This window comes from Megascapheus bottae, chromosome 25, assembly GCF_031878675.1.
Source record: "Megascapheus bottae isolate mThoBot1 chromosome 25, mThoBot2.hap1, whole genome shotgun sequence".
In the NCBI taxonomy this organism is placed as follows: domain Eukaryota; kingdom Metazoa; phylum Chordata; class Mammalia; order Rodentia; family Geomyidae; genus Megascapheus; species Megascapheus bottae.
This window is the reverse complement of record NC_143533.1, coordinates 22,455,934-22,481,803: the sequence shown is the minus strand read 5'-3', so window position 1 is coordinate 22,481,803 and position 25,870 is coordinate 22,455,934. Positions and strand designations below refer to the sequence as shown.

The 25,870-nt window shown below is 44.1% G+C and overlaps 1 protein-coding gene across 6 annotated transcripts in view; it reads left to right on the top strand.

Annotated features, from left to right (window-relative positions):
- Positions 1-12,495: 12,495 nt before the first annotated feature.
- The window catches only part of Mga (MAX dimerization protein MGA), a 58,948-nt gene continuing 45,573 nt past the window's right edge, over positions 12,496-25,870 (top strand). For 4 of the 6 annotated variants that reach the window (XM_090318573.1, XM_090318572.1, XM_090318571.1 and 1 more), the window contains exons 1-7: positions 12,496-12,595; positions 18,955-20,079; positions 22,530-23,481; positions 24,362-24,440; positions 24,558-24,653; positions 25,255-25,386; positions 25,605-25,709. In XM_090318573.1, coding sequence (XP_090174699.1) covers positions 19,022-20,079; positions 22,530-23,481; positions 24,362-24,440; positions 24,558-24,653; positions 25,255-25,386; positions 25,605-25,709 — 2,422 coding nt within the window. In that variant the 5' untranslated portion in view covers positions 12,496-12,595; positions 18,955-19,021. Of the gene's footprint in view, positions 12,596-13,022; positions 13,127-18,954; positions 20,080-22,529; positions 23,482-24,361; positions 24,441-24,557; positions 24,654-25,254; positions 25,387-25,604; positions 25,710-25,870 lie in introns of those variants that run through there. The other 2 variants (XM_090318574.1, XM_090318570.1) reach the window with 2 other exon arrangements.

The following is a 25,870-nucleotide window of genomic DNA, read 5'->3' as shown; positions in this document are numbered from 1 at the left end:
GGGGGGGAAACTGCGAGGGTCACGTGCGCGCCTCGGCCAATCGCTGCGCGAGGCGCACCGGCCGCTTCTCCCCGGCGCCCTGGGGTGCGACGTGTACAGCGAGTGTCGCCCCAGCCCTCCAAGGTCGGAGCGCTTTTTGTTCGACGCGCGTGTGCGGCGTGTAACATCTGATCACGGCTTTCCCCCCGGTGCCCGGCTCCGCGGGGAGCACGGACGGCAAGTCCTCGGCAAAATGGCTGCTGGAAAGAATCGCCCAGCAGGGGCAGCGTTGGGGCCGCGTGAAGGTCACATGATGAGGTTGGCAGCGCGTGCTGCTGGCGCGGGGACGGGGGGGGGGGGCGGGGAGGTGTGGCGAGTCACGTGCGCGGCGGCGGCGGCGGCGGCCGCCTCACCCGCCCAGGCCCCGCCCCGGCCCGGCCCCGGCCCCCGCCCCCGCGGCGGGGCGTTCCGGGCGTCCGTGGCGGCCAGATGGGCCGCTTCCCCTCCGCTTCCCCTCCGCCTGGCTCGAAGCGTGGCGAGCGTCGGGCGGTGTGGAGGAGGGAGACGGGATGGCGGAGTCGCGAGCCCCGGGGGCGCAGGCCTCGGGCTCAGGGCCTCCCTTCAGGTCGGGGAGGCCGAGGGCCTAGCTGTGATGGGCGCCCACCTCCCCAAACAAACAAGAAGCCTGGATCCCCCCCATTCCTTCCCCAGTCATTACAGTGTGACAGGTAATGTCTCAGCTATTCTGGACATCCTCCGTCTTTACCGGTTGCCTGTACGCACTGCGTACCTCTAAGGCTGGGGTTTGCCGCTGCAGGCGCTAAAACCCAGCCTTCTTCCCTTTGCTTTTCTGATTTTTTTTTCTCCTTGTGTTTTTCATGTTTGTTTTTTTTTTTTTTTTTTTTTTGCTTTCAGCCCTACTTCAGTTGAGGCAAGGGTTGCAGGCCTGTGGAAATGGGGCGTGCGTCCATTTTATATCGTCATTATCGATGCTTACCCGTGTGTTTTCTGGTGCTTGGATCGGCCCGAGGGCCTCAGACATGCTGGGCCTGGTCTTTACCATTGAACTTCATCGCATTCCACAAAACCCATTGGTTTACTGCTAAGAGCCTTTGAATTTTATGGGAGTTGAATCTGGAAAAATTTATGGAGTCATGGTAACAGCAGTTAACACCTGTAGGCTGTAGCTATGTTGGTCAAGTGCTCCACGACTGAGATACATCCATGACCTCATGAGTCCATTTATTTATGCTACTCCTGGGGCTTGAACTCAGGGCCTGAGCACTGTCTTAGGGCTTTCTCAAGGCTACAACGCTATCACTTGAGCCACAGCACCACTTTTGGCTTTTTTATGTATGTGGTACCAGGGAATGCAACCTGGGTCCTTGTTCATGCTAGGCAAGCACTCTACCACTAGGCCACACTCTTGGCCCCATGAGTCCCTTTAGACATGGTCTCATTTAGCAGCCCAGGCTTGCCTCAAACTGATCTTTCTGCCTCAGCTCCCACACCGCTGGAATTACAGGTGCATACCACCACACCTGGTTTTTATGTATGCTGTTTTCCTGTATATATTTACTTAATTTGATTTATTTCATTTATTTTTTTTATGAGTCATGGGGCTTGAATTCGGCCTGGGAGCTGACCCTGAGCTCTTCAGCTCAAGGATACCACCCTACCGCTGGGTCTGGGTGTTGTCCGTGAGCCCTTCAGCTCAACATTACTGCCCTACCCTTAAGCCAAGCCCCACTTTCCATTTTCTAGAGGTTAATTGGAGATCAGAGTCTCAGGTCTTTTTGTGCCGTGCTGACATTGACACTTGATCCTCAGATCTCATCCTCCTGAGTAGCTAGGATTCCGCGAGCCACTGCATCGGCTTGCATGTATATTTCTTAAGTAATTTAGTTTTCATTGCAAACCTATGAGGTAAGTTCTGTTATTTCCATTTTTTCCAATAGCAAAATGAGAGATCATAGCAAGAGAAAGATTTGCAGTAAGTCATATGGTTTATAATTTTGCATATTTCTAACTAAAGTTCCTTCTAAAAACTTGTAAGAACAATCAAAGATCCATTTTGAGGAATGTGATTATAAAGTAGGAAAGTGAAAGAGAAAGGTGGAAGGAGGTTTGTACTAGTGAATATATTTTAAAAATGACCCAACAGTTGTCCATTTATCCATATAGAATAGCTGTTTCAAGCATTGCTACAAGAGCAGACTGCATAAAAGCAAAGATTTATAGTTACTACATAATATGCTCCTTCACTCTTTCATTGGTAGAAACACCGTGAAGTTAAAGACAGATTTGCTTTTTCAATATTCATTTACAAAAATTGTATCTCCTACTGTGTTCTAGCCAGTTTTTCAGGGGTAGAGGATACATTGCAGCAGAGTCTAAACTGAAAAAATAATGAATTCTGTTAGTCTTGGGTTAATGATTTTAATATTTAATATTTAGGGAAAAGATAATAGAAAAGATAATCACATAAATAAAAACCAGTAAGGCTGGGAATGTGGCTTAGTGCTTGCCTAGCATACACGAAACCCTGGATTTGATTCCTCAGTACCACATAAACAGAAAAAGCCAGAAGTGGCGCTATGGCTCTAGTGGTAGAGTGCCAGTGTTGAGCAAAAGCATCTCAGGGACAGTGCCCAAGCCGTGAGTTCAAGCCCTAGGGCTGGCAAAAAAAAAAAATCCAGTACAGGGGCCGAGAGTTTGGCCTAGTGGTAGAGTGCTTGCCTAGCATGCAGGAAGACCCAAGTTCGATTCCTCAATACCACATACATAGAAAAAAGCCGGAAGTGATGCTGAGGCTCAAAGGGGAAAGCTCTAGCCTTGAGAAACAGGACTGGCAAAAAAAAAAAAAAAAAAAAATCCAATACAAAACAATGAACCAAGGCACCAGTGGCTTATGTTTGTAATTCTAGTTACTCAAGAGGCTGAGATCTGACCATCATGGTTCAAAGCAAGAGTCTGTGATCTCTTATCTCTAATTTATCACCCAAAAGCAGAAAATGCAGCAGTGGTTCAAGTGGTAGAGCACTACCAGCCTTGAACAAAAAAGCTCAGGAAAGTGCCCAAGACCTGAGTTCAGCTATGGGACCAACACACACACACACACACACACACACACACACACACACACACACACACACACACACACACACACACACACACACACACACACACACACACACACACACACACACACACACACACACACACACACACACACACACACACACACACACACACACACACACACACACACACACACACGGATAGTAATTTTTTTTTTGCCAGTCCTGGGCTTGAGCTCAGGGCCTGAGCACTGTCCTTGGACTTTCTCAAGGCTAGAGCTCTACCACTTGAGCCTCAGTACCACTTCCGGCTTTTTTTTTTATTTTGTATGTGGTACCAAGGAATCGTACCCGGGTCTTCATGCATGCTAGGCGAGCACTTTAACCACTAGGCCAAATTCCTGGCCCTGGATAGTAATTTTTACTATAAACAATAGTTAGAGATGGTTATAGATGTAATGATAATATCTGACATTGGCATTGGAGCTGGGAAATCAGCAGTGCTATACTATGCCTTTAGTAGATAGTCACATATGAACGTACTTTTTTGAGGTCACTTTAGCCATATATATATATATATATATATATATATATATTTTTTTTTTTTTTGGTGGTTATGGGGCTTGAAGTCAGGGCCAGTGCACTACAACTTTGAGCCACAGCTACACTTCTGGCTTTTTTGTTTTTGTTTTTTTGGAATTAAGAGTCTCCCTGCCTGGGCTACCTTTGAACTCAGATTGCTAAGTAGCTAGGATTACAGGTGTGAGCCACAAGTGCCTGATGCTCTCTCTTTCTCTTTTTAACCTTGAAGCATCCCTCCCCCCCCCCATGGCTTGAACTCTGGGACTAGGCATTGTCCTTGAGCTCTTCTGCCCAAGGTGAACACTGTACCGCTTGTGGGGGGCCGGTGGTTAATTGGAGATAAGAGTCTTACAGACTTTAGTGCTTGGACTGGTTTTGAACCGTAATTCTCACAGCTCAGCCTCTTTAGTTGCTAGGATTACAGGCATGAGCCACTGGCACCTGGCTAACTTTTTGGTTTTAATGATTCACATTGTAATCTTAAATAAGCCAGTACAAAGCTTAATGAGGTGATGTCAATTAAGAGTTCAAGCTCACCTTGAGCTGAAGAAAGCAGAGACTTTTCCCAGGCCCAGAGTTCCAGCCCCTCGACCGACAAAAAAAAAACCCAAAAGAGTTTTAGTTCAGATACATGTTAGGAGTGTTTTAAACTCTAGGGTTGTATAATGCTTATTGTTTGGTGGCAAGCTATTATAATAGATTCTTGCTTTACTTGCCCACTTTGCCACCTACCTTCTCAGTAGTCAAGAATTCTATTTTAGCATTATATGTGTACTTTGAGCTCTTTGCTGGAGAAGGAACCTGATGTAATAAATCCAGTAGGCTCAGCAGTACTCACACCAGGAATGTCCTTTAAATTGTTGTGTAGAAGGAGGATTATTGGTGTGAACTGTGGGTGTGAGAGTTTCAGTCTGTGAGCCCTAAGGATGGCTGATTATTTTGTCATTCAAATATGAGCATGTAGTTAGTGCATATTGTACATGGGTGTTGCCAGAGGTGTTGGGGACTTATGAAAGAAAAAAAAAAAACATGGCTTCTTGCACACGAAGCCTTAAAGATTTAGTTGAGGAACTGAAGCAGGATGAAAAAGAAATGTACTCTTAAAAAGCAACAACAGGTCAGTAAGTACAAAGTGCTGTAGTATGAGGGGCTTTACTTATGCCCCGGCTTAGGTTCTCAGAGTTGTATGTTATCTTAGTTTGTTGCCAATTTTCAGCACTTTTACTTGAAAGTTTTGTATTTGCATCTTTCTCTCCCTGTTCTCCCTGTCCCCCCCCTCAGGTTGTGGGCCCTGAGCACTTTCCCTAAGCGTTTTCACTCAAAGATAGCACTCTAGCACTTTACGCCATAGTGCCACTTCTGGTTTTCTGGTGGTTAATTGGAGATAAGAGCTGCTAACACCCAGCTCCTCTTTGTATTAGTTGGGGGGGGGGGTATTTCATTGTTTAATAGGCTGTATTCCAGTCAGTCTCTCTTCTATCACAGTTCCTGCTCCTCTGGCCCAGCCAAGGTTTCTGTGTTCTATTTTCATAGTTGTAAGTAATCTATTTTGACAGTATTCAACCTCTTTTTTTTTTTAAACTGGTCATAGGGCCTGAACTCATAGCCTGGATGCTGTTTCTGAGTGTCTTTTTCTTTTTCTTTTCTTGCGTAAGGCTGGCACTTTACTATTAAAATCACGCTCCTGACTTTTTTCTGAGTACTTCATTGGAGGTGAGGGTCTCACAGACTTCCCCACTGGGCTGGCTTCCTCCCATGATTCGCAAATCTCAGCCTCCTGAGTAACTCAATTATAGGTGTGCCTAGGTGATTAATTTCTTTTTCCTTCCTTCTTTCTTTTCTATTTCTTTCTTTCTTTTTTGCCAGTCCCGGGGCTTGAACTGAGGGCCTAGGCATTATCCTTAAGCTTTTTTTGCTCAAAGCTAACACTCTATTCACTTGAGCCACAGCGTACCTCTGACTTTTTCTGTTGATTTGGTACTGTGGAGTTAGGGCTTCATGCATACGAGTCAAGCACTCTACCACTAAACCACATTCCCGCCCTAGGTGATCAAGTTCTTAACAAAAATCAGACCTATAGCTGGACATGACACCAGTGGCGCACACCCAAGCTACTCAGGAGGGTAAACTCTGAAGACAGTTCAAAGCCAGCCTAGGCTATCTCCAGTTAACTAGCAAAAAAACAAGTGGAGTGTCTCAAATGATAGTGCACTACCCTTGAGTAAAAAGAACCTAAGGGACAGCACCCAGGCCCTGAGGCACTAGCTACTCAGGAGGCTGAGATTTTGAGGATCAAAGATCAAAGCCAGTTTAGGCAGGAAAGTATGTGAGACTCTTCAATTAACCAACAAAAATGTTTGAAGTGGCTCAGGTGGTAGAGTGCTAAACTTGAGCACAAAAGCTTAGGGACATCCAGGTCCTGAGTTCAAAGCCCCAGGACCAGTACACACACATATACCAAAAAAAAGTATCTATTATGAACTATTCCAGTTTATCTTTCCTATTTTTTTCTGACTGTTTACTGTTTGAAACTGACTGTTTCGTCTGGTAATGCTGATGTATATTCTAGTCTTAGCACAGCTGTAGTGTCTACATAATAAGCATGATGCTTTGCTATCTAATTCTCTAATCCACGCCTCACTGTATTTTCAAACATTATATTTGAAGTCAACTCGTTTTGTTGTGTTTTTTTTTTTATAGCTGCTGTCTGCAATATCTATCTCATCTGCCCCCTCCCTCCCTTCCTTCCATCTTTCCATCGTTCCTTTCCTTTTTGGTGCTGTTCCTAGGGACTTGAACTTAAGGCCTGGGTGCTTTCCCTGAGCCTTTTTGCTCAAAGCTAGCACTGTGCTAGTTCAGCTCCACTTCTGGCTTTTTGCTGGTTTATGAGAGATAGTCTAATAGCCTTTCCTGATCAGGCTGGTATAGAACCTCGGTTCTCTAATCTCAGACTCTTAAGTACCTAAAATTACAAGCTTTAGTCACTAGTGCCCAGCTTCTTTCATTAGTTTTACTATTTCTTCTTTTCTTTTCTTTTTTTTCTGGCTAGTCCGGGGGCTTAAACTCAGGGCCTGAGCGCTGTCCTTGGGCTTTCTCAAGACTAGAGTTCTATCACTTCAGCCACAGCACCATTTCTAGTGTTTTCTATGTATTTGGTATTGAGGAATAGAACCGGGGTCTTCCTGCATGCTAGGCAAGCACTCTACTACTAGGCCAAGCTCCCAGGCCTCTTTTCCTTTTTGTTTTCTTGTTCATTGTGGGACTTGAATTCTGGGCCTGGGTGTTGTCCCTGAGCTCTTTAGCTCAAGATTACCACCGTACTCCCTGAGCCACAGGGCCACTTCGGTTTTCTCGTGGTTAATTGGAAATGAGAGTCTCAAGGACTTAAGTGCCTGGGCTGGCTTTGAACTGTGATCCTCAGATCTCAGCCTCCTGAATAGTTAGGATTATAGGCATTAGCCACTGTGCCCAGCTAGTTTTACTATTTCTTCATGACCTTACTGAAAAGCCTTCCCTTTGTAGCCTTTCTAGATCTCCTAGGTTCTGAATATTCTGTTCCTAAAACCCTTTTGCACACAGTCAACACTGTTTTTGCACTTTGATTGCTGTATCTTTCATTCAGAAATTATGCTTATTGAGGCAACTTTTATTTTTTGCTAGTCCTGGGGCTTGAATTCAGGGCCTGGGCACTATCCTTTCTTTCTCTCAACACTAAAAGTCTACTGCTTGAGCCACACAATCACTTCTGGCTTTATCCTGTTTATGTGGTACTGAGGAATTGAACCCAGAGTTTCATGCATGCTAGGCAAGAACTCTACCACTAAGCCACATTTCCAGCCTGAGGGGACTTAATTTAGCTGCTGTTTACTGCCTGCACAGAATTGGTGCTTAGCAAATTAAGTGATCATGTCTTTGTTTTCATATGGATAATGTAATAGGATAGATAACCTAGAGAATGTTGAAGGGAATGAAAACGTTGGCTGTGTATAATGTTTGTAATTTAAAATTTATATTCAGATTATTTGTGCTATGCAATGCACTCAAGTTATTTGAATAATCTTCAGTTTTTAGAATCTATATAGCTTTTGCATTTAGTGAAATACTGTTGAGTCTCCCTTGTCTTTGTCATCTTTGTATGGATTACAACTTGTAGCTGTGGAGTGCTTTTTCTGTTTTTTGAGGGGGAGTGCTTTCCTGGCCCTCCTTTAAAGAAACTATATAATGGCACATGAAGAGAGTAAGTACTTGAACTATTCCACTAATGAAAATTCTATCTAAGAAGGTAGATTTCTTTGCAAAACTGTGACAGTGCCATCCTTTCGGCCCTCTGCTGGAAAAGTAGAATCAAGTTGTTTTATTTTTTTAATCCGTAAAGTAGCAGCATTAAATAGTTGTCCCACTGTATTGCTGTTCACTTATTGTTAGTTTGTGGATTTTTCATCTTATCTTGGGGGATCTCTGGAACATAACTCACTGGATAGCTGAGGTATCAATATATATATTTTTTGCCAGTCCTGGAGCTTGAACTCAGGGCCTGAGCACTTTCTCAAGGTCTATCACTTGAGCCACTTTAGCTTTTTCTGTGTATATGATACCAAGAAATTAGACCCAGGGCTTTGTGCATGTGAGGCAAGCACTCTACCACTGTGCCATGCTTCTGGCCCCATGTATTTTGTTTTTTAAACCCTCTATGTCCTGATGTAGAGAGGGATGACTATTTATTGTGCTGGTCCTAGGGCCTGAAATGAGGGCCTGGGTGCTGTCCTGAGCTTTTGCTCAGGGCTAGGGCTCTACCACTTTAACCACAGCTCCATTTCTGGCTTTTTTTTTGTGATAATTGAAGATAAGAGTCTGTGGGAAAAATGTCCCAGGTTTCATGTTGAGTTGGCATAGTTCAGAAATTACTAGTCAACTAGTCTAAAAACATTTTTTCCCCATTTCTGTAGAGATAATATCCTCACTATATTAAATACGTTGTCTTATCTACAGGAGTTTGATTATAGAAGCTATTGTTCTCTAAATAATGAAAAATACATCTTTTCCCGTTCTTGTAACAGTTATTCTCTGTCCTCCATTGGTTAGATCATAGCCAAAAGTTTTAGTAAAGTTTATAAAAATCTCTTTATTTTAGGTGATACTTAAAGTCCCATCTGGTTTACTTTATTTACTTATTGTCATTTTGCCAGTCCTGGGCCAAAACTCAGAGCCTGGGCTCTGTTCCTGAGCCTCTTTGTGCTCAAGGCTAGCACTCTACCACTTGAGCCACAGCGATACTCCTGGTTTTTGAATGATTAGTTGGAGATAACAGTAGATCTCAGCTTTCCAAGTAGCTAGAATTATGTATGGGCGGGTGCCCAGTTTCCCATTGTTTTGAGTGTGTCCTGCACTCCAATATGCAAACTACAAGCTGCTGCTGCTGCTTTTTCTTCCTCCTCCTCCTCCTCCTCCCCTCTCCCCCCCCTTCTTCTTTTTGCCCGTCAGGGGCTGGAACTTAGGATGTGACCACTGTCCTTGAGCTTTCTCAAGGCTAGAGCGCTACCATTTAAGCAACAGCACTACTTCCAGCTTTTTCTGTGTATGTGGGAACAAGGAATCAAACCCAGGGCTTCATGCATGCTAAGTGAGCACCCTACCACTAGGCTAAGCTTCCCAAAATAATTTTTGTTCCCACAGTTGTTTGTTTTTTTTTTTTGTGGTCATAGGGCTTGAATTCAGTCTGGATGCTGTCCCTGAGCTCTTCAGCTCAAGGCTACCACCCTACCCTTGAGCCAAGCTCTACTTCCTGCTTTCTAGAGGTTAACTGGAGATAAGAGTCTCAAGTCCTTTTGTGCCTGGGCTTGCATTGAACCTTGATCTTGAGCTCTCACTCTACTGAGTAGCTGGGATCACAGGTGTTAGCCACCGGGCCTGGCTCATTTTCAGCATAGTGTCTGGTGAGTACCACTACATTTGTTCATTGTCCCTTGGAATGGAGTTATTTATTTATTTATTTTCGCCAGTTCTGGGCCTTGAACTTAGGGCTTGGGCACTGTCCTTGAGTTTTCTCAAGGCTATCGATTTACCACTTGAGCCACAGTACTACTGGTTTTTTCTGGGTACGTGATACAGAGGACTTGAACCTAGGTCTTCGAGCAGGTTAGGCAAGCATTCTATATCTAGGCCTCCCTCTCTCTTTCCCCCTCCCTCCCTCCCTCCCTCCTCTCTCTCTCTCTCTCTCTCTCCCCCCCCCCCCTGTCTCTCTCTGTCTCTCTGTCAGTTGTCAGTCATGGGGCTTGAATTTAGGGCTTGGACACTGTCCTTGAGGTTTTTGTGATTTTTTTTTTTTTCCTCAACACTGGTGTTCTGTCCCTTTAGCCACAGCTCTACTTCCAGTTGTTTTGGAAGTTTATTGGCGATAAGTGTTTCATGCATGGACTTTCTGGTCACGGCTGTCTCTAAACTGTGATCTTCAGATCTCAGCTTCCTGAGTAGTTTTGATTATAGGCATGAGCCCTGACACCCAGCTAATGCAGCCATCTGAGCAGTTTATAATGTGCCAGTTTTTTCCCGTCGTTATCAGATAGCATTCAAATATTTGTTGAAAATGAGAAACATACTTGTGTGCTCTTTTGTACTTATAAACCATCTAAACCATGTATATTTTAGACCAGATTGTTACATTCATTCTATGCATTCCTATGATTTTACTTGAGTAAAATCTCCTTGAAAATTTAATTAAGGAAAATCAAGGGATTTATGTAGTAGGCTGAACCAACATGCTAAGTTATGATAACCGAATTATAGTAATAAAGTGAAACAGTGTCAAATTTTGTAATTTAGTAACATCAGTGATGGCTTATGCCGATAATCCTAGTAACTGAGGAGGCTAGCATCTGAGGATGGATGGAGATTTGAAGGCAGCCCAGGCAAACAAATCCTGGAGATGCTATTTCCAATTAACCAGCAAAAAGCTGGACTGGATTCATGGCCTCAAGTATTAGAGTGCCACAGGAAATAGGTTTGCTTTTTCAAGTAGCTGACATTACATAGTTTGCCTAGAGTAGGGAAAGATCACCAGAAATAACATTCTATTCCCCGTCTTCCATGCAGATTGTTCTCACAGGTTCTCCAATTAGAAATTATTTTTTCAGGGTTGGAGGTATGGCTTAGTTGATAAGAATGCTAGCTAGTGAGAGAAAGTGTGAGGTACCAAGTTCACATCTCAGTCTAAAAATAGAAAAAAATGTTTTTGTGCCAACTTATCTCTTGGGATACAAGGTTAACAACTAGTCAAATCTTAGGGACAGGTATTTTATGCTAAATCAACACAGTTTGTCTCAAAAAATACAACTTTGGCCTGGTGCTGGCATGGGCATCCGCGTGGACACACACACACACACACACACACACACACACACACACACACACACAAATTATGTATAGTGAAACTTTAGACCCTTGAGAAAAAGGGCCTTCTTAGATGAAGTGGGATACTCGTATTTATTTTTGGCTGGCCAGGGGCTTTGAACTCAGTCCTGGATGCTGTCCTCAAGCGCTTTTGCTCAAGCGTAGTGCTCTACCACTTTGAGCCACTGCTCCACTTCCAAAGTTTGAGTAGTTAATGGGAGATAAAAGGCTCATGGAAACTTTTCAGCTCTGGCTGGCATCGAACAGGGATCCTTAGATCTCAGCCTTCTGAGATTTCAGGTGTGAGCTTCCTACTAAAGACAGAGTGGTCTTGGGAGGTTCCTCTTGAGTGCTGGAGTGAGTCAGTTTCAAAATTTCCTTAAGTCTGGGTGCTTGTTTTCTCATTCTCATTATTCCATCCTAGGTTCTGCCCAAGTTGTCAGGAAGAGCAAAACAAAGAGAAAGATGATCTTATCTACTTGGAAAGTAGGTCGCTCCGATCCTGTTGGATCTACCCCCCCCTTGGTTCCTTTCAATCTCATTCTCCTCATAACATCCCACAGGACAGCCATTTGTAAGGAGTTCAAGGACGTCGGCCACAACTTCAGCTTTTCTTTTGTCTCACTTTAAACAAATCTTCCTTTTTGCTGGCATGGCAGCCCACCAGAAAGCTGGTAAGGGATAAAGGAGAGCACTTGATATTTGGTTGGGAAGAGGCGGTTTACTTAACCGGCTGGCAGAAAGTAGCTGGCGGTCTTTTCTTTGCACTGCGTTAATTAAATGTCTTGAAGGAGCAAAACCGACGCGGCGCCGCCTTGAGTAGCATGACCTTCGTGAATGAGGCGCTGGAGTGGCAGCTCTTCTTCTTGCCCAGCTCGTACTTTTCGTCGTCTTCCTGAGTGCTGCCAGGAGGCACCGTCGTCGGCGGGTCTCAGCTTCGCCGATTCCCGACGCCGCGCGAGCCCCGCGCGGGGGCCGGGGCGGAAGTCCGCGCTCCCCGCGGGGCTGCTGCGGCCCGCCGCCCGCCGCCCGCCGCGCCGGGTGGGTGGGGCCGGGCGCGGCAGGGGCGGGGCGCAGGGGCGGGGCGGCGGGCGGGCGCCGCGGGGTGGGAAGCTCGGTCGTGGAAGGCCTGGCGGGCAGTGCTTTCCGAATATTCACGAAGCCTTCGAGTACAAGGCGCAGTCTGTTGGGCCGCTCCTTCCTGCCTCGCCTCTTTCCGTTCTCGAAGCTTCCGTTGGCTTTTCTGGGTGGCCGCGGCGCGGCGCGGCGGCGGCGGCGTTGGCGGCGGCCGCCTCGGCTCTGGGGGCGGGTCCCTAGGGTCTCGTCGCTCGCCGCTCCCAGGCCGCTTGGCCTCCTGCGTTGGGGGAGGGGCGAGGGAGCCGCTGCTCGCGCCTTCCTTTGCGCTTGCGCAGCCGCTGAGAGCGGGTAGGCGCGCGTGCGCGGTGACGTGGACGCCCGGTGCGCGCGCAGGCTCTTCAGCTGGAGCGGACACACGGTGTGCGAACCGAACCGAATAACACGCCCCCAGCAGGACGTGAAGGACTCCGAGGCCGGCCCCGCCCTGCACGGTAACTGTGGCCCGGGTGGAGGTCGTCGATTCGGTGCTGGCCCAGTTGGAGTTTTTCCAGACTTTGAAGCTCCGGTGTATGGGAACGGCTCGAGCCGCGTTCTGCTGAGAGATCTTCGCACGCCATGGCCGGGCCGGGCCTTGCGCGGGGCCGCCCTTGGCGCGCGCCTGTGGTCCCCTGAGCGGGGCTGCGCAGGTCGCCTCGCGCGCCGCCGCCGCCGCCGGGCGCACTTCCGCGTCGCGCCGCGCCGCGCGCTGGCTGGGAGCATCGACGCCAGAGACTGCAGCCACGAGGCGGGCGGGGTGAGAAGCGCTCGCGTGCGTGGGGCGCCGCGCCGCGTGGTGGGAGCCGTGACCCTCCGGCCGCGGCGGGCTCCCGCACGCGCCGTGCGTCCGGGCGCTCCGGTCCTGGGTTCCAGATTTCCGAGGGAAGCGGCGCCGACCTCGCCGAAAGGGCGGCAGCGTCTTGACACCTGTGCAGCCACCGCTTCTAGCACGTCGTTCCTCGGGAGGTGGAGGGGCGACCGCGAGTGTAAGGAGCAGAGCGAGGCAGTGCGTGCGAAGGCGTGGGGGCCGAGTAAACAAAGGAGCCGCGGCCGGGGACGCCGGTGGGGAGGCAGGTGTGACGGGCGCGTGCCGGCCGTGGGCGCCGCCGTCCGCCTCTGGGACGCCGGGAAGTTGCTACCGAGGTGGGCGAGGGAGGAGTTGGGAGGTGGTAGAGAAGACGTGAGAGAGGAGCGTGGCAGTCGAGGCTTGCCTGGCCTCTCCAGCCCTGGAGCAGCCTCCTGCCCCGGGCAGAAGAGCGGAAGCGCGGCGGTGGTGGGAGGCCAGGCCTGCGCCCGGGGCTCGCGTCTCCGGAGGCGGAGGCCCCACCCGCGCGCTCTCCGCGCGTGCTCCGCTTCATGTGTTCGAAAGAGCACGACGCCGCGGCCCGGCTGCCCCCGAGGAGGGGACGGCCGCGGGGAGGCGGGCAGGCGGGCGGGCCGGCGGGCCGTCTCCACGGTGACGGAGTGCGGCGGAGTGCAGCCCGCGGGCCGCCGCCGGGCGCTCCCCCGGAAGAGCTTGCCCCGCGGCACTGGTTTGTTTTGTTTTGTTTTTCCACGAGGTTCTTGGCCAGCTGTGCTCTGCAGTTGCCAAGCGGTGGTTTGGGGCCTTTGAGAGTTGACAGCGACTGCCCGACTGGCCCTTTTCCTCCCCAGGGCACGGGATCGACACTCGCCCTTATTGTAGTTGTCGAGTTGTGTGTCCAGCAGTTGTGTGAACTCCACTTAACCAAAACACAAGCTAGAGGAAAGGTGCTCCGGGTAGTTTGGCACACTTCAAATTGGACGGCTTTCTCTTTTTACCGTAAACAGATTCCGCTTAGTAACATTTAGGATTGAGAACTTGTTAGCCTGGAGTTGTGATTCTCGATTGGAAAATTATTCAGCAACAATTGATCTATGGGGAAAAAAAGGGGGGGGTAGCAGTATTTTAGGACTTGGCTATGTGTGCTCTAAAGCAGAACCAGAAGAGTTGTATATTATAGAATTTACAATGTTGGGGGGCAAAGTGTCTTTGTTTGCTCGCATCCTTTCCGATACTTAGTGTAGTTTAAAAACAAAATTTAGGTTTTGGAAATAAGGCCTAGTAATAGAGTGCTTCCCCAGCATGCATGAACTCCTGGGTCTGATTCCTCAGTACCACCTAAACCGAAAAAGCCAGACAAGGCACTATGGCTCAACGAGTAGCCTTGAACAAAAGAAGCTCAGGGATGGCCGGCTCAACGAGTAGCCTTGAACAAAAGAAGCTCAGGGATGGCCGGCTCAACGAGTAGCCTTGAACAAAAGAAGCTCAGGGATGGCCGGGAATTTGGCCTAGTGGTCAAAGTGCTTGCCTAGCATGCACGAAGACCCGGGTTCGATTCCTTGGTACCGCATATATAGAAAAGGCCGGAAGTGGTGCTGAGGCTCAAGTGGTAGAGAAAGTTCAAGGACAGTGCTCAGGCACTGAGCTCAAGCCCAGGACTGGCAAAAAAAAAAAAAAAAAAAAAAAAAAAGCTCAGGGACAGTGCCCAGGACCTGAGTTCAAGACCCAGGATGGCCAAAAAAATTACCAGTATACATTGGTAAATACTGAACTTTGAGCAGACTTCTTTTTTTTTTTTTTTAAGATTTGAGTTTCCAGTGGCTGAGCGTTTGGCTTGGTGGTAGAGTGCTTACCTAGCATGCAGGAAGACCCAGGTTCGATTCTTCGGTACCACCCACATAGAAAAAGCCAGAATTGGTGCTGTGGTTCAAGTGGTAGAGCGTTAGCCTTGAGAAAAGCCCAAGACCAGTGCTCAGGCCCTGAGTTCAAGCCTCAGGACCGAGAAAAAAGGAAAAGATTTGAGTTTTCAAAACAGTTTTACTTAACCTTTTAAAGAATAATTCAAAACATTCAGAATGTCCTTTGAATGTTTGTATTTTAGAAGTAGTATAATTGATTTAGAGTTTGATTGGTATAGTTTAAACTTTCTTAGAAAAACAAAAGCGATTTGGATAAAAAAAAATTTAGTGCAGCATGTAGATGATTGAATTAGGTAACTACACAGTGAACTAATGTATTTCATTGGGCTGAGTTTACTATTACAGCAGTAGTTAAAGATTTCCCAGAGAGATCACTGTTAAAAATTCATATAGCATAAAGACAAAAAAGTTTCAGAACATTGTTTTAAATCATTCTCTGCAAAAAATAATTGTATCTACTATGGTGTGACCTTTCAAGATATTATTGAGACTTTTTCCCCCATAATGAAAGTTTGGTTTATATGCAATTGCTTTATAATAGTTGCTTTATCTAAATAAATGCCTGATGGTGAAAACCTGAACTGAAAAATTTTGAATGTGGAGTGTACGTATACTAGAACTGTGGTTCTTTTTGTTTTTATTTTTTAAATTTTTGATTTTTTGCACCATTTCCAGCTTTTTCTGTGCATGTGGTACCGAGGAATTGAACCTAGGGCTTCATGCACGCTGGGCAAGCACTCTTACCACTAGGCTATGCTCCGGGTTCCAGAACTGTGGTTCTTTAAAAAGTTTTAGCAAGAGCAGGGCATCTGGGGCTCATGCCTGCAACGCTAGCTACTCAGGAGGCTGAGATCTGAGGGTCGAGGTTCAAAGCCAGCACAGGCCAAAGTCTGTGAGACGCTCATCTCCAATTAACCACCTGAAAACCTGCTCAAGTGGTAGGGCGGTAGTCTTGGTCTGAAGAGCTTAGGAACAAGGCCTAGGCCCAGAGTTCAAGCCCCATGACCAACCAAAAAAAAAACCTTTAGCAAGCTATGTACACAGAACTTTTAGATACTTGATGGAAGTCCCCCTCCCCCCCTTTTTTTTTGTGAGTATCCTAGCAGTTTCTAAAATTAGTTGGCTTTTTACAATTAACTTATGGTTATCTTAGACCTTAAAGTGGTGTTTGTATGTCTGAAGCAGCTGACTATTCTCAATTGTCTATACTTTGCTTAAAATAATGTAGCTCCAAAGAACAGCGATATGTTTATTTTGTGTGTGTGTGTGTGTGTGTGTGTGTGTGTGTGTGTGTGTGTGTGTGTGTGTGTGTGTGTGTGTGTGTGTGTGTGTGTGTGTGTGGTTTTGGTTTTGGGATTTGAACTCAGGGTCTGTACTGTCCCTGAGCTTTTGCTCTTTTGCTTAGGGTTAGAACTTTACCACTTTAAGCCACAGTTCCAATTCTGGGTTTTGAGAGGTTAGTTGGAGATAAGAATCTTATGGGAACTTTTCTGCCTGGGCTAGCTTTGAACTGTGATCCTAAGATCTCAGCCCTCTTGAGCAGCAAGGATTACAGGTGTGAGCCACCAACTCCTGGCTTCAGTATGATTGTGATAGGGTTTGAAGGCCTGTTCCTAGGGGTTTTTTGTTGTTGTTGTTTGGTGTGTTTTTTTTTTTTTTTTTTTTTTTTTGTAATTGTAAAGGTGATGTAAGAGGACTTATAGGTAGTGAGTGTAATTCTTTTTGGACAGGTGGTTGTTTTTTTTTTTTTTTTTTTGCTCAAGATTAGGGCTCTTGGCCACAGCTCCACTTCTATTTTTGGAAGTTCATTGGAGATAAGAATCTCATGGACTTACCTTCCCTGGCTGGCTTCAAACTACAATTCTCAGAGCTTAGCCCCTTCAGTAGCTAGGATTACAAGCCTGATCCACTGGGGCCCAATAAATATTATTTGTTCTTAAATCAGTAAGCATTCTAACTCTAAATAGAGAAAGTTTTGTGTCTTAGGTTTATAAATTTAAAGATAAATTCTTTTAAACAGTACTGAAGTTTGAATTTGACCTTGGCTTGAACCATATCTCTGACTTCCTAGGTCTTTGAATGCCTTTGGATTAATTGCTGAAAAAAATTGATTGGTTTAGTTTTTTAAGCCCTTATACAAAATCACCTGAAAGGTCTAATTTTTCTCAAGTTGCATGCACATATTTGTTTTATTATTAGGTGCCTATATAAAATTGAGTGTGATTTTATTTTATTTATTTTTTGTCTTTTCATTTTTGGTGCTGGGATTGAACCCAGTATATTGCACTTGCTAGGCAAGTACTTTGCCACTGAGCTACATCCCATACCGGGGACTATTTTTCTGTATCTAATTTTTTTATTGAGGCAAAAGTAAGTAAGTAGATACAGGTATATACTAAAATTTTAAATATATGTGATAAAAGTTTTAAGAAGTTCTGAACCTTTTCATGTAATGTAGTTTATAGGTTTGGGATAACTCAGGACCTGTGATAGCTAGGCATGGACTTTTTACCACTACCGCCACTCTTCTTTCTTTTGGGGGGAGGCGGGTAGTCTGTTGTGGCACTTGAACCCTGGGCCTTGTTCTTTAGCTCAAGGCTAGCACTCTACCACTAGAGCCACAGTGCCACTTTGTTTTTTTGGTGGTTAATGGGAGATCAGAATCTCAGTTTTTTTTTGCTGGGGCTGGCTTTTTTGAACCATGATCCTCAGATCTCAGCCTCCTGCTTGGCTAGTATTAGAGACATTAGCCATTGGCACCTGGCTAATTTTTTTTTTTTTTTAAGTTTTTGATGCTGGTATTGAGGTGTTGACAGCGTGTTCACTGTTTACCATACAAGCCACATCCCCACTTGTTTTTATTTATTTATTTTTTGCTGGTTAATTGGAGGCAAGTCTCAAGGACTTTTCCTGCTTGGCTGGGCTTTGAATTTTTTTTTTTTGCTAGTCCTGGGACTTGAATTCAGGGACTAAGCACTGACCTTGGGCTTTCTCAAGGCTAGAGCTCTACCACTTGAGCCACAGCACCATTTCCAGCTTTTTCTGTGTATGTGGTACCGAGGAATCAAACCTGGGTCTTTGTGCATGCTAGGCAAGCATTCTACCACTAGGCAAAACTCCCGGCCCTAGAGCACTAGTCTTGATGTCCAGGCCAAGGGTTCAAGCCCTAGAAACTGAAGAGAGAAAAGAGTTGATTCTGTTAGCTCTTTGGAATAGAAGTAGAACAAAACATTTTACCATCTTAAGTGAATTTGAGCTATGTAAAATAATTTTCTGGTCAATTCATCCTGAAATCTTTCTTACAATACACATTTTTATCTCCTTTTTATGCCTTTATATTGTTTTTCTAAAATGAACAGTTTTACTTTTTTGTGTGACTTTAGAGAAATTACAGTGAAGTCTTGGATAGGAGGTCTTGGATAGGACTAGTTTAAAATAGATTAAAATTAACTTAAATTATAGGAGTAGCTGGGCACTGGTGGCTCATGCCTATAATGCTACGTACTCAGGAAGGCTGAGGTGGGAAGACTGAGATTCAAAATCAGCCAAGGTTTGAAGAATCTTATCTCCAAGAGTCCTTGAGACTCCTATCTCCATTTAGCCACCAGTAGAACACCAGCCTTGAGCAAAAAAAGCGAAGGGATAGAGTCCTGGCTCTGAGTTCAAGCTTCAGTACTGGCACCAAAAATAGATATGTAGATAGATAGGTGGATTGATACCTGATATTTCCGAATGGATGCCCATACAGAGCAGAATATAAGCAGTGTCTTAGAAGAATTTAAGAATATTGTGGGGCTGATAATATATTCTTTGTTTTTGTTGTTTTCTTTTGTTTTTGTTTTCATTCCTGGGGCTTGAACTCAGGGCCTGGGTACTGTTCTTGGGCTTTCCCAAGGCTAGCATTCTACCACTTGAACCACAGCACCACTTCTGACTTTTTTTGTGTATGTGGTACTGAAGAATTGAACCCAAGGCTTTCGTGCATGCTAGGCAAGCATTCTACCAGTACGCCACACTGCTGGCCCAATTGTTCTATTTTTGTTTGTAGTATATTCATTTGATTAAAGTACTTTTGTTTCTTGCTTGTTTTTAGAATGCGAAGGCCAATATAATTATGTGCTAACTACGGTTATCTTTCTATTGAATTTTTCACTGGAATCATGGAAGAGAAGCAGATTATATTAACTAATCAAGATGGTGGGACAGTGACAGGAACAGCACCTACCTTCTTTGTCATCCTAAAACAGCCTGGAAATGGCAAAACTGATCAAGGAATTTTGGTTACTAATCAAGATGCCTGTGCTTTGGCTAATAAGGTTCCATCACCAGGAAAATCTAAAGGCAAGATTTGCCTTCCAGCTGATTGTACGGTGGGAAGAATCACCGTTACGCTTGATAACAATAGTATGTGGAATGAGTTCCATAGTAGAAGTACAGAAATGATTCTGACTAAGCAGGGACGACGCATGTTTCCTTATTGTCGCTACTGGATAACCGGTTTAGATTCAAATTTAAAATATATTCTTGTCATGGATATATCTCCCGTGGATAATCATCGTTACAAATGGAATGGACGTTGGTGGGAACCCAGTGGGAAAGCTGAACCTCATATTTTGGGGAGAGTTTTCATTCATCCAGAGTCTCCTTCCACAGGTCATTATTGGATGCATCAACCAGTGTCTTTCTATAAACTTAAACTTACCAACAATACATTGGACCAAGAAGGTCATATTATCTTGCACTCTATGCATCGTTATCTGCCAAGACTTCATTTGGTGCCTGCAGAAAAAGCTACAGAAGTGATACAATTAAATGGTCCTGGTGTCCACACTTTTACCTTCCCACAGACAGAATTCTTTGCAGTAACAGCTTATCAGAACATTCAGATTACGCAGTTGAAAATAGATTATAATCCATTTGCCAAAGGCTTTCGGGATGATGGTCTGAATAATAAGCCCCAAAGGGATGGAAAACAAAAGAACAATTCTGACCAAGAAGGAAATAGTGTTCCCAGTTCTCCTGGCCATCGGGTTCGTCTTAAAGAAGGTGAGGGGTCAGAGATCCAGCGAAATGATTTTGATTCTATGTCAAGAGGTCATGAAACATCAGGCATAGGTTTGGAACAGCCTTCTGTTAATATAAAAGAAGACATCCTTGGTATTATGGATACCGAGTCAGCACTTGAACTTCCTCAACTGAAGCAAGAGATTTCTGAAAGGTAGGTAATAACATTTCTGCAAAACTTAAAAGAGGTTTGATCTTGGACTTGAAACATTGCTTCTATAGAATATTGTAAACATTGATAGATATAAACTAGTATAAAATAAACCACAACTGTTTTTATTTCATTTTATTTTTTTGTTGGTCAAGGGATTTGACCTCAGTGCCTGGGTGCTGTTCTTGAACTTTTTTTTTTTTTTTTTTTTTTTTTTGGTGTAGACTAGTGCTCTACTTTGAGCCACAGCTCCACTTCCAGTTTTTGAGTGTTTTAATTGGAGATAAGAGCTTTGAACCACTCTCCTCAGATCCTAGCCTCCTGAGTAGGATTCCAGATGTGAGCCACTGGCAACCAATGACAGAGAAGGGGTTTTTTTGTGTGTATGCCAGACCTGGGGCTTGAACTCAGGGCCTGGGCACTGTCCTTGGACACTTTTTGCACAAGCCTAGCACTCTGCCACTTGAGCCACAGCACCACTTCTGGCTTTTTCTGTGTGTGGTTCCAGGGAATTGAACCCAGCGCGTTGTGCTTGCTAGGCAAGTGTGCTACCACTAGGCCCCTCTCCCGGCCCAGAAAATACTTTTAATATAAAACAAAGCAATGGGCTAGGAGTGTGGTCTAGTGGTAGAGTGCTCAGGTCCTGAGTTTAAGACCCAGGGCTGGTGTGGGGGAGCGGGGAGAGAAAATAACCAAACATCCTTTACTCTTTGGTCAATATTTACTTTTCTCTACTTTATTAATTTTTTATTTTGTGGACTAAACTCAGCCTGGGCACTGTCTCTGAGCTGTTGGTACTGCTTTTTTCTTTTTTTTTTTTTTTGCTAGTCCTAGGGCTTGAACTTGGGGTCTGGGCACTGTCCTTGGACAATTTTTGCTCAAGACTAGCTCTCTGCCAATTGAGCCATAGCGCCATTTCTGGCTTTTTTCTGAGTATGTGGTACCGAGGAATTGAACCCAGGGCTTGATGCATGCTAGGTGAGCATTCTACCACTAGGCCATGCTCCCAGCCAGAGTTCTAGGGCTTGAACTCAAGGTATGAGTGTTGTCTCTGAGTTTGTTTTGCTTAGGTCTAGCACTCTACCACTTGAGCCTCAGTGTTACTTCTGGCTTTTTCTGTTTATGTGGCACTGAGGAATGGGACCCAGGGCTTTATCCATGCTAGGAAGCACTACCTACCACTAAGCCAGGTGTACTCTGCCTGTAACCATCATTCTTTTACTAATACTTTACAATATTGGTTTTTCTGTGTCTTATATATTTTACTTGGCTTAATGTCTTCTCCATTTATCTATTTTGTAACACCTGCTAGAATTATAAATATATGCATATTACAGACTTGCAGTAGAATATTAAATTTTTTTAGTTTTGGTCAGTCATGGAGCTTGAACTCTGGGCCTGGGTGCTGTCTCTGAGGTCTTCAGCTCAAGGTTACCACCCTACCCCTTGAGCTACAGCTCCACTTCCCGTTATTTATTTATTTTTTTTCCCTTGTGGTTAATGGAGATAAGAGTCTCTCCTTCCTTAGAGTTCTTTAGTGTCCCGGCTGGCTTTGAGACTGGCTTTGAACCTCCATCCTCAGATCTCAGCTTCCTGAGTAGCTAGGATTACAGGTGTGAGTCACTGTGCCTGGCTTAGGGTATACTAATTTTTATTCATAATGTAATATAAAGTATTGGCAAGTAATATGATAAATATATTATAAAATATATGTGTGGGACTGAGAAACTCTTATCTTCAGTTAACAAGCAACAAGCTGCTCAAGTGATAGAGTACCAGCGATGAGTTAAAAAGCTGAGTGAGAACTATCTAGGTCCTTAGTTCAAGTCCCAGTATGAACAAAATAAATAGATGAGTGGATAATTTTTTAAAAAGCCCTTTCCTGTTTTACTGTGCTGAATGTTTAATTCATGATGGGCATGTTTTTGCCTTATTGACAATATTTAGTGTGTAGAATTTTGGGGGTTTTTTGGTGCTGATCCTAGGGCTTGAACTCAGGTCCTGGATGTTGCCCTGAAGCTTTTGTGCTCAAGGTTAGCACAGTTTCCCTTCCAGTTTTTTTGGTGATTAATAGGAGATCAGAGTCTCACAAATTTTCCTTCCTGGGCTGGCTTTAAACCACAGTCCTTAGATCTCAGCCTCCTGAGTAGCTGGGATCACAGAGGTGAGTATTTTTAAGAGTTTGATTTTTATCTCAGTGCCAGCTGACTTTCAAAGTAAGTATTATAGTGTTTTCCATTGTGGTTTACAATGATGAGGAAATACTGCTTTTTTATATTTTCATGAAAAATTGATTAAAATATAAAATTAGAATTTTGCTGAACTCTTGAGAACCTTGTTTTTGAAGAATAGTTGACGAAATCTGGCAGGTTAATTTAGTTTTAGAATTTTTTTTCCTCTTTGAGTTTTGTTTATTGACTGTTCTGTATTCTTTATCGTTCCCCTATTTCTAGTCTTCTGGCCAACAGTTGTGAAGATGGCTCCCATATGGACTCACCATTAGACCCAAATGGAAGCTTTAATGTTGTTGTTAAAGAGGAACCTCTAGATGATTATGACTATGAACTTGGGGAGTACCCAGAAGGGATCACTGTGAAACAAGAAGAGACTGATGAAGAAACAGATGTGTACTCAAACAGTGATGATGACCCTATCCTAGAGAAACAACTAAAGAGGCACAATAAAATTGATCATCTAGAAATTGACCAATCATCTTCTGAATGGGTAACAAACAACCCTTTAGGTGTTTCTAAAGCTAAAACATTCAAACTAGATACTGCAAAGATGCCAGTAGTCTGTCTGGAGCCTTGTGCAGTTACCAAAAGCACAGTGAAGGTTTCTGAACTACCTGATAACATGCTTTCTACGTCGCGGAAGGATAAGTCTTCTATGTTGTCAGAATTAGAATATTTGCCTGCGTATATTGAAAATTGTAGTGGGACTAGCTTCTGCTTAGCCAAGGAATCAGAAAATGGTCTTCGAAAACAGTCACCAGACCTCAGAGGGGCACAAAAATATTCCTTACTTAAGGATCCTCAGTGGAGTTTTCCTGATGTATTTAACAGTATTAGCTCCTCAGAAAGAACACATAGCAGTACAAATGGTTTAGCAGGAGACTTATTTTCAGGAAAAGAGGACTTGGGCAGAAAGCGAACAACTATGCTTAAGATTGCAGCAGCGCCAAAGTCTGTGACTGCTAATCAGAATGCTTCTCCAAATGCCCCTGGAAGAAGAGGGAGGCCTCGAAAATTGAAACTTTCCAAAGCAGGCAGACAACCTAAAAATATCGGGAAGTCTTTAACTTTTACAAAGAACACACCTGTAGGCTCTGGGAATACCTTTCCTGATGTGAAGCCTGATCTGGAAGATGTGGATGGTGTTCTCTTTGTTTCTTTTGAATCAAAGGTAAGAGGATAGTTTTCAACATTCTATTTAAGGCTCACATGCATATCTATATCTATCTATATCTATCTATCTATATATATATATATACATACTGTATATTGGCTGGTGCTTACAATATAGTTTTGTGAGTGTGTCCATTTATGAGGTAGCTTGGAGAAGGGGGAGGGAAGTGTCTCCATAATGTGGGGTTTAGTTGAACAGGCGTCATTTAAGACACTTTATTTAAAATAGCTTTAGATATTATGTCTTTTTTCTTGCCAGTCCTGGGCCTTGAACTCTGGGCCAGAGCACTGTTCTTGGGCTTTCTCAAGGCTAGAGCTGTACCACTTGAGCCACAGCACCATTTCTGCCTTTTTTTCTATATATGTGGTACTGAGGAATCAAACTTGGGTCTTCGTGCATGCTAAGCAAGCACTCTTACTACTAGGCCAGACATTATGTCTTTTAAAAAAATTACCTCCAGGCGCTAGTGGCTCACGCCTGTAATCCTAGCTACTTAGGAGGCTGAGATCTGAGAATCTGCATTCAAAGCCAGTCTAGGCGCCAAAGTCCGTGAGACTCTTATCTCCAGTTAATTACCAGAAAATCGGAAATGGTGCTGTGGCTCAAATGGTAGAGCAGTAGTTTTTACAGTTTTGATAATCAAACCCAGAACCTTATACACGCTAAACAAGAGCTCTGGGCTTTATCCCTGTCCCTTGATGATTAAAATAATGTTGATACTAAGAGATATGAAACAAAAATGGTTAATGTTCTGGTTGTATAGAATTATCACTGTAAACATGGTGGTATTTACACCCCCTTTTTTTCTTTTAAAATCCTAATTGTAAATTAGTAGGAGTGATGTAGACTACATTTTATTTCTATTCTTATTCTGTAGGAAGCTCTAGATGTTCATGCAGTTGATGGAACAACAGAAGAACCTACCAGTATTCAGGCATCAACCACAAATGATCCAGGTATTACACAATGGTATAAAATGAAATAGATTGTGCATTGGGCTATAGTAGTGAAGTATACAGTATTTATTCTTTTGTAGTATAGAATACTTAATTTTATTATTGTTTTATGAGTAGGCAGCAGAACAAAAATTTCCCAACTGGAAAAGGAATTAATAGAAGATCTGAAGTCCTTGAGACACAAGCAGGTGATACATCCTGGTCTTCAAGAAGGTAATACTCTTTAAAATATATGCAAGTCTATTTTTCTTTTCGTTTTCTTTTGTTTTGTTCTTTTTACTAATTTGTTCCTGAAAAGCTGAGGGACAGCTCCCAGGCCTGAGTTTAAGTCCTACTACCAAACAAAACCAATAATTTAATAAATAAATAAATAGATTTTTTACCAGGAACAATTGTTTAAATATTTTTTTTTACTTTGGAAACAGACTGGTTTAGCAGATCTTCAGAAGGCATGGTGGCTTCCTTGCTTGCTTCCTCCTCTGTCCTTCCTCCCCTTTCCCTCCCTTTTCCCCTCATCTTTTTTTTTTTTTTTTCTTCTTTTATGCTTCTGTTGTCACATGCACATAATCACATATGCTTTACTTTTCTTCCACATTCTACCATGCCTACATTCAGCAGAAGTGGGGAGGAGATGTTAAACAAATAGGTCATATTACAAGGCATGGATTGTGGAACTACTTGAAAGTGAATCTCTCTCCCCCTCTCATTCCCTCCCCCTCCCTCCCCCACCCTCCTCCTCTCTCTCCCTCTCCCCCCCTCTTCCTTGTTCTCCCTCTCCCCCCCTCTCTGTCTCTCCCCCCCCCTTTTTTTGTAGTGGGATTAAAATTGAATTCAGTGGATCCAACAATGAGCATTGATCTTAAATATTTGGGAGTACAACTGCCTTTGGCGCCAGCCACTAGCTTTCCTTTTTGGAACCTTACAGGAACCAACCCTGCCTCTCCTGGTAAGCATCTAACATTGGTAAAGTTACTTTCCTTCTCCTTTAAAGTGTATGTTAGTTATAATGCAAATAACGAACTATCTTTATTAGTGATATTTATGGTATTTTAGAGCAAATCTTTTGAGTCTTGTAAGTAAATGAATACGTTTTAAGTCGTTGTAGTAATGGTGTGATATATTGGCTTGATAAAATTTTGGTCATCTCTTTCTTTTTCTTTATAGATGCAGGCTTTCCCTTTGTTTCTAGGACAGGGAAGACCAATGACTTCACCAAGATCAAGGGATGGAGAGGCAAATTTCATGGTGCTTCTGCAAATAGAAATGAAGGTAATTGGAGGGTTTTTTTTTTTTAAGACAGGAATCTGGTATCCCAGGTTAGTGTAGAATGATTGGTCATCTCTTTTAGCCTCCAAAGTGCTGAGATTAAGGTATGTACCAGTATGCCTGGTTGGTGTTTTTAAAGTTTGTAAGGAGGTTTATTAGAGCAT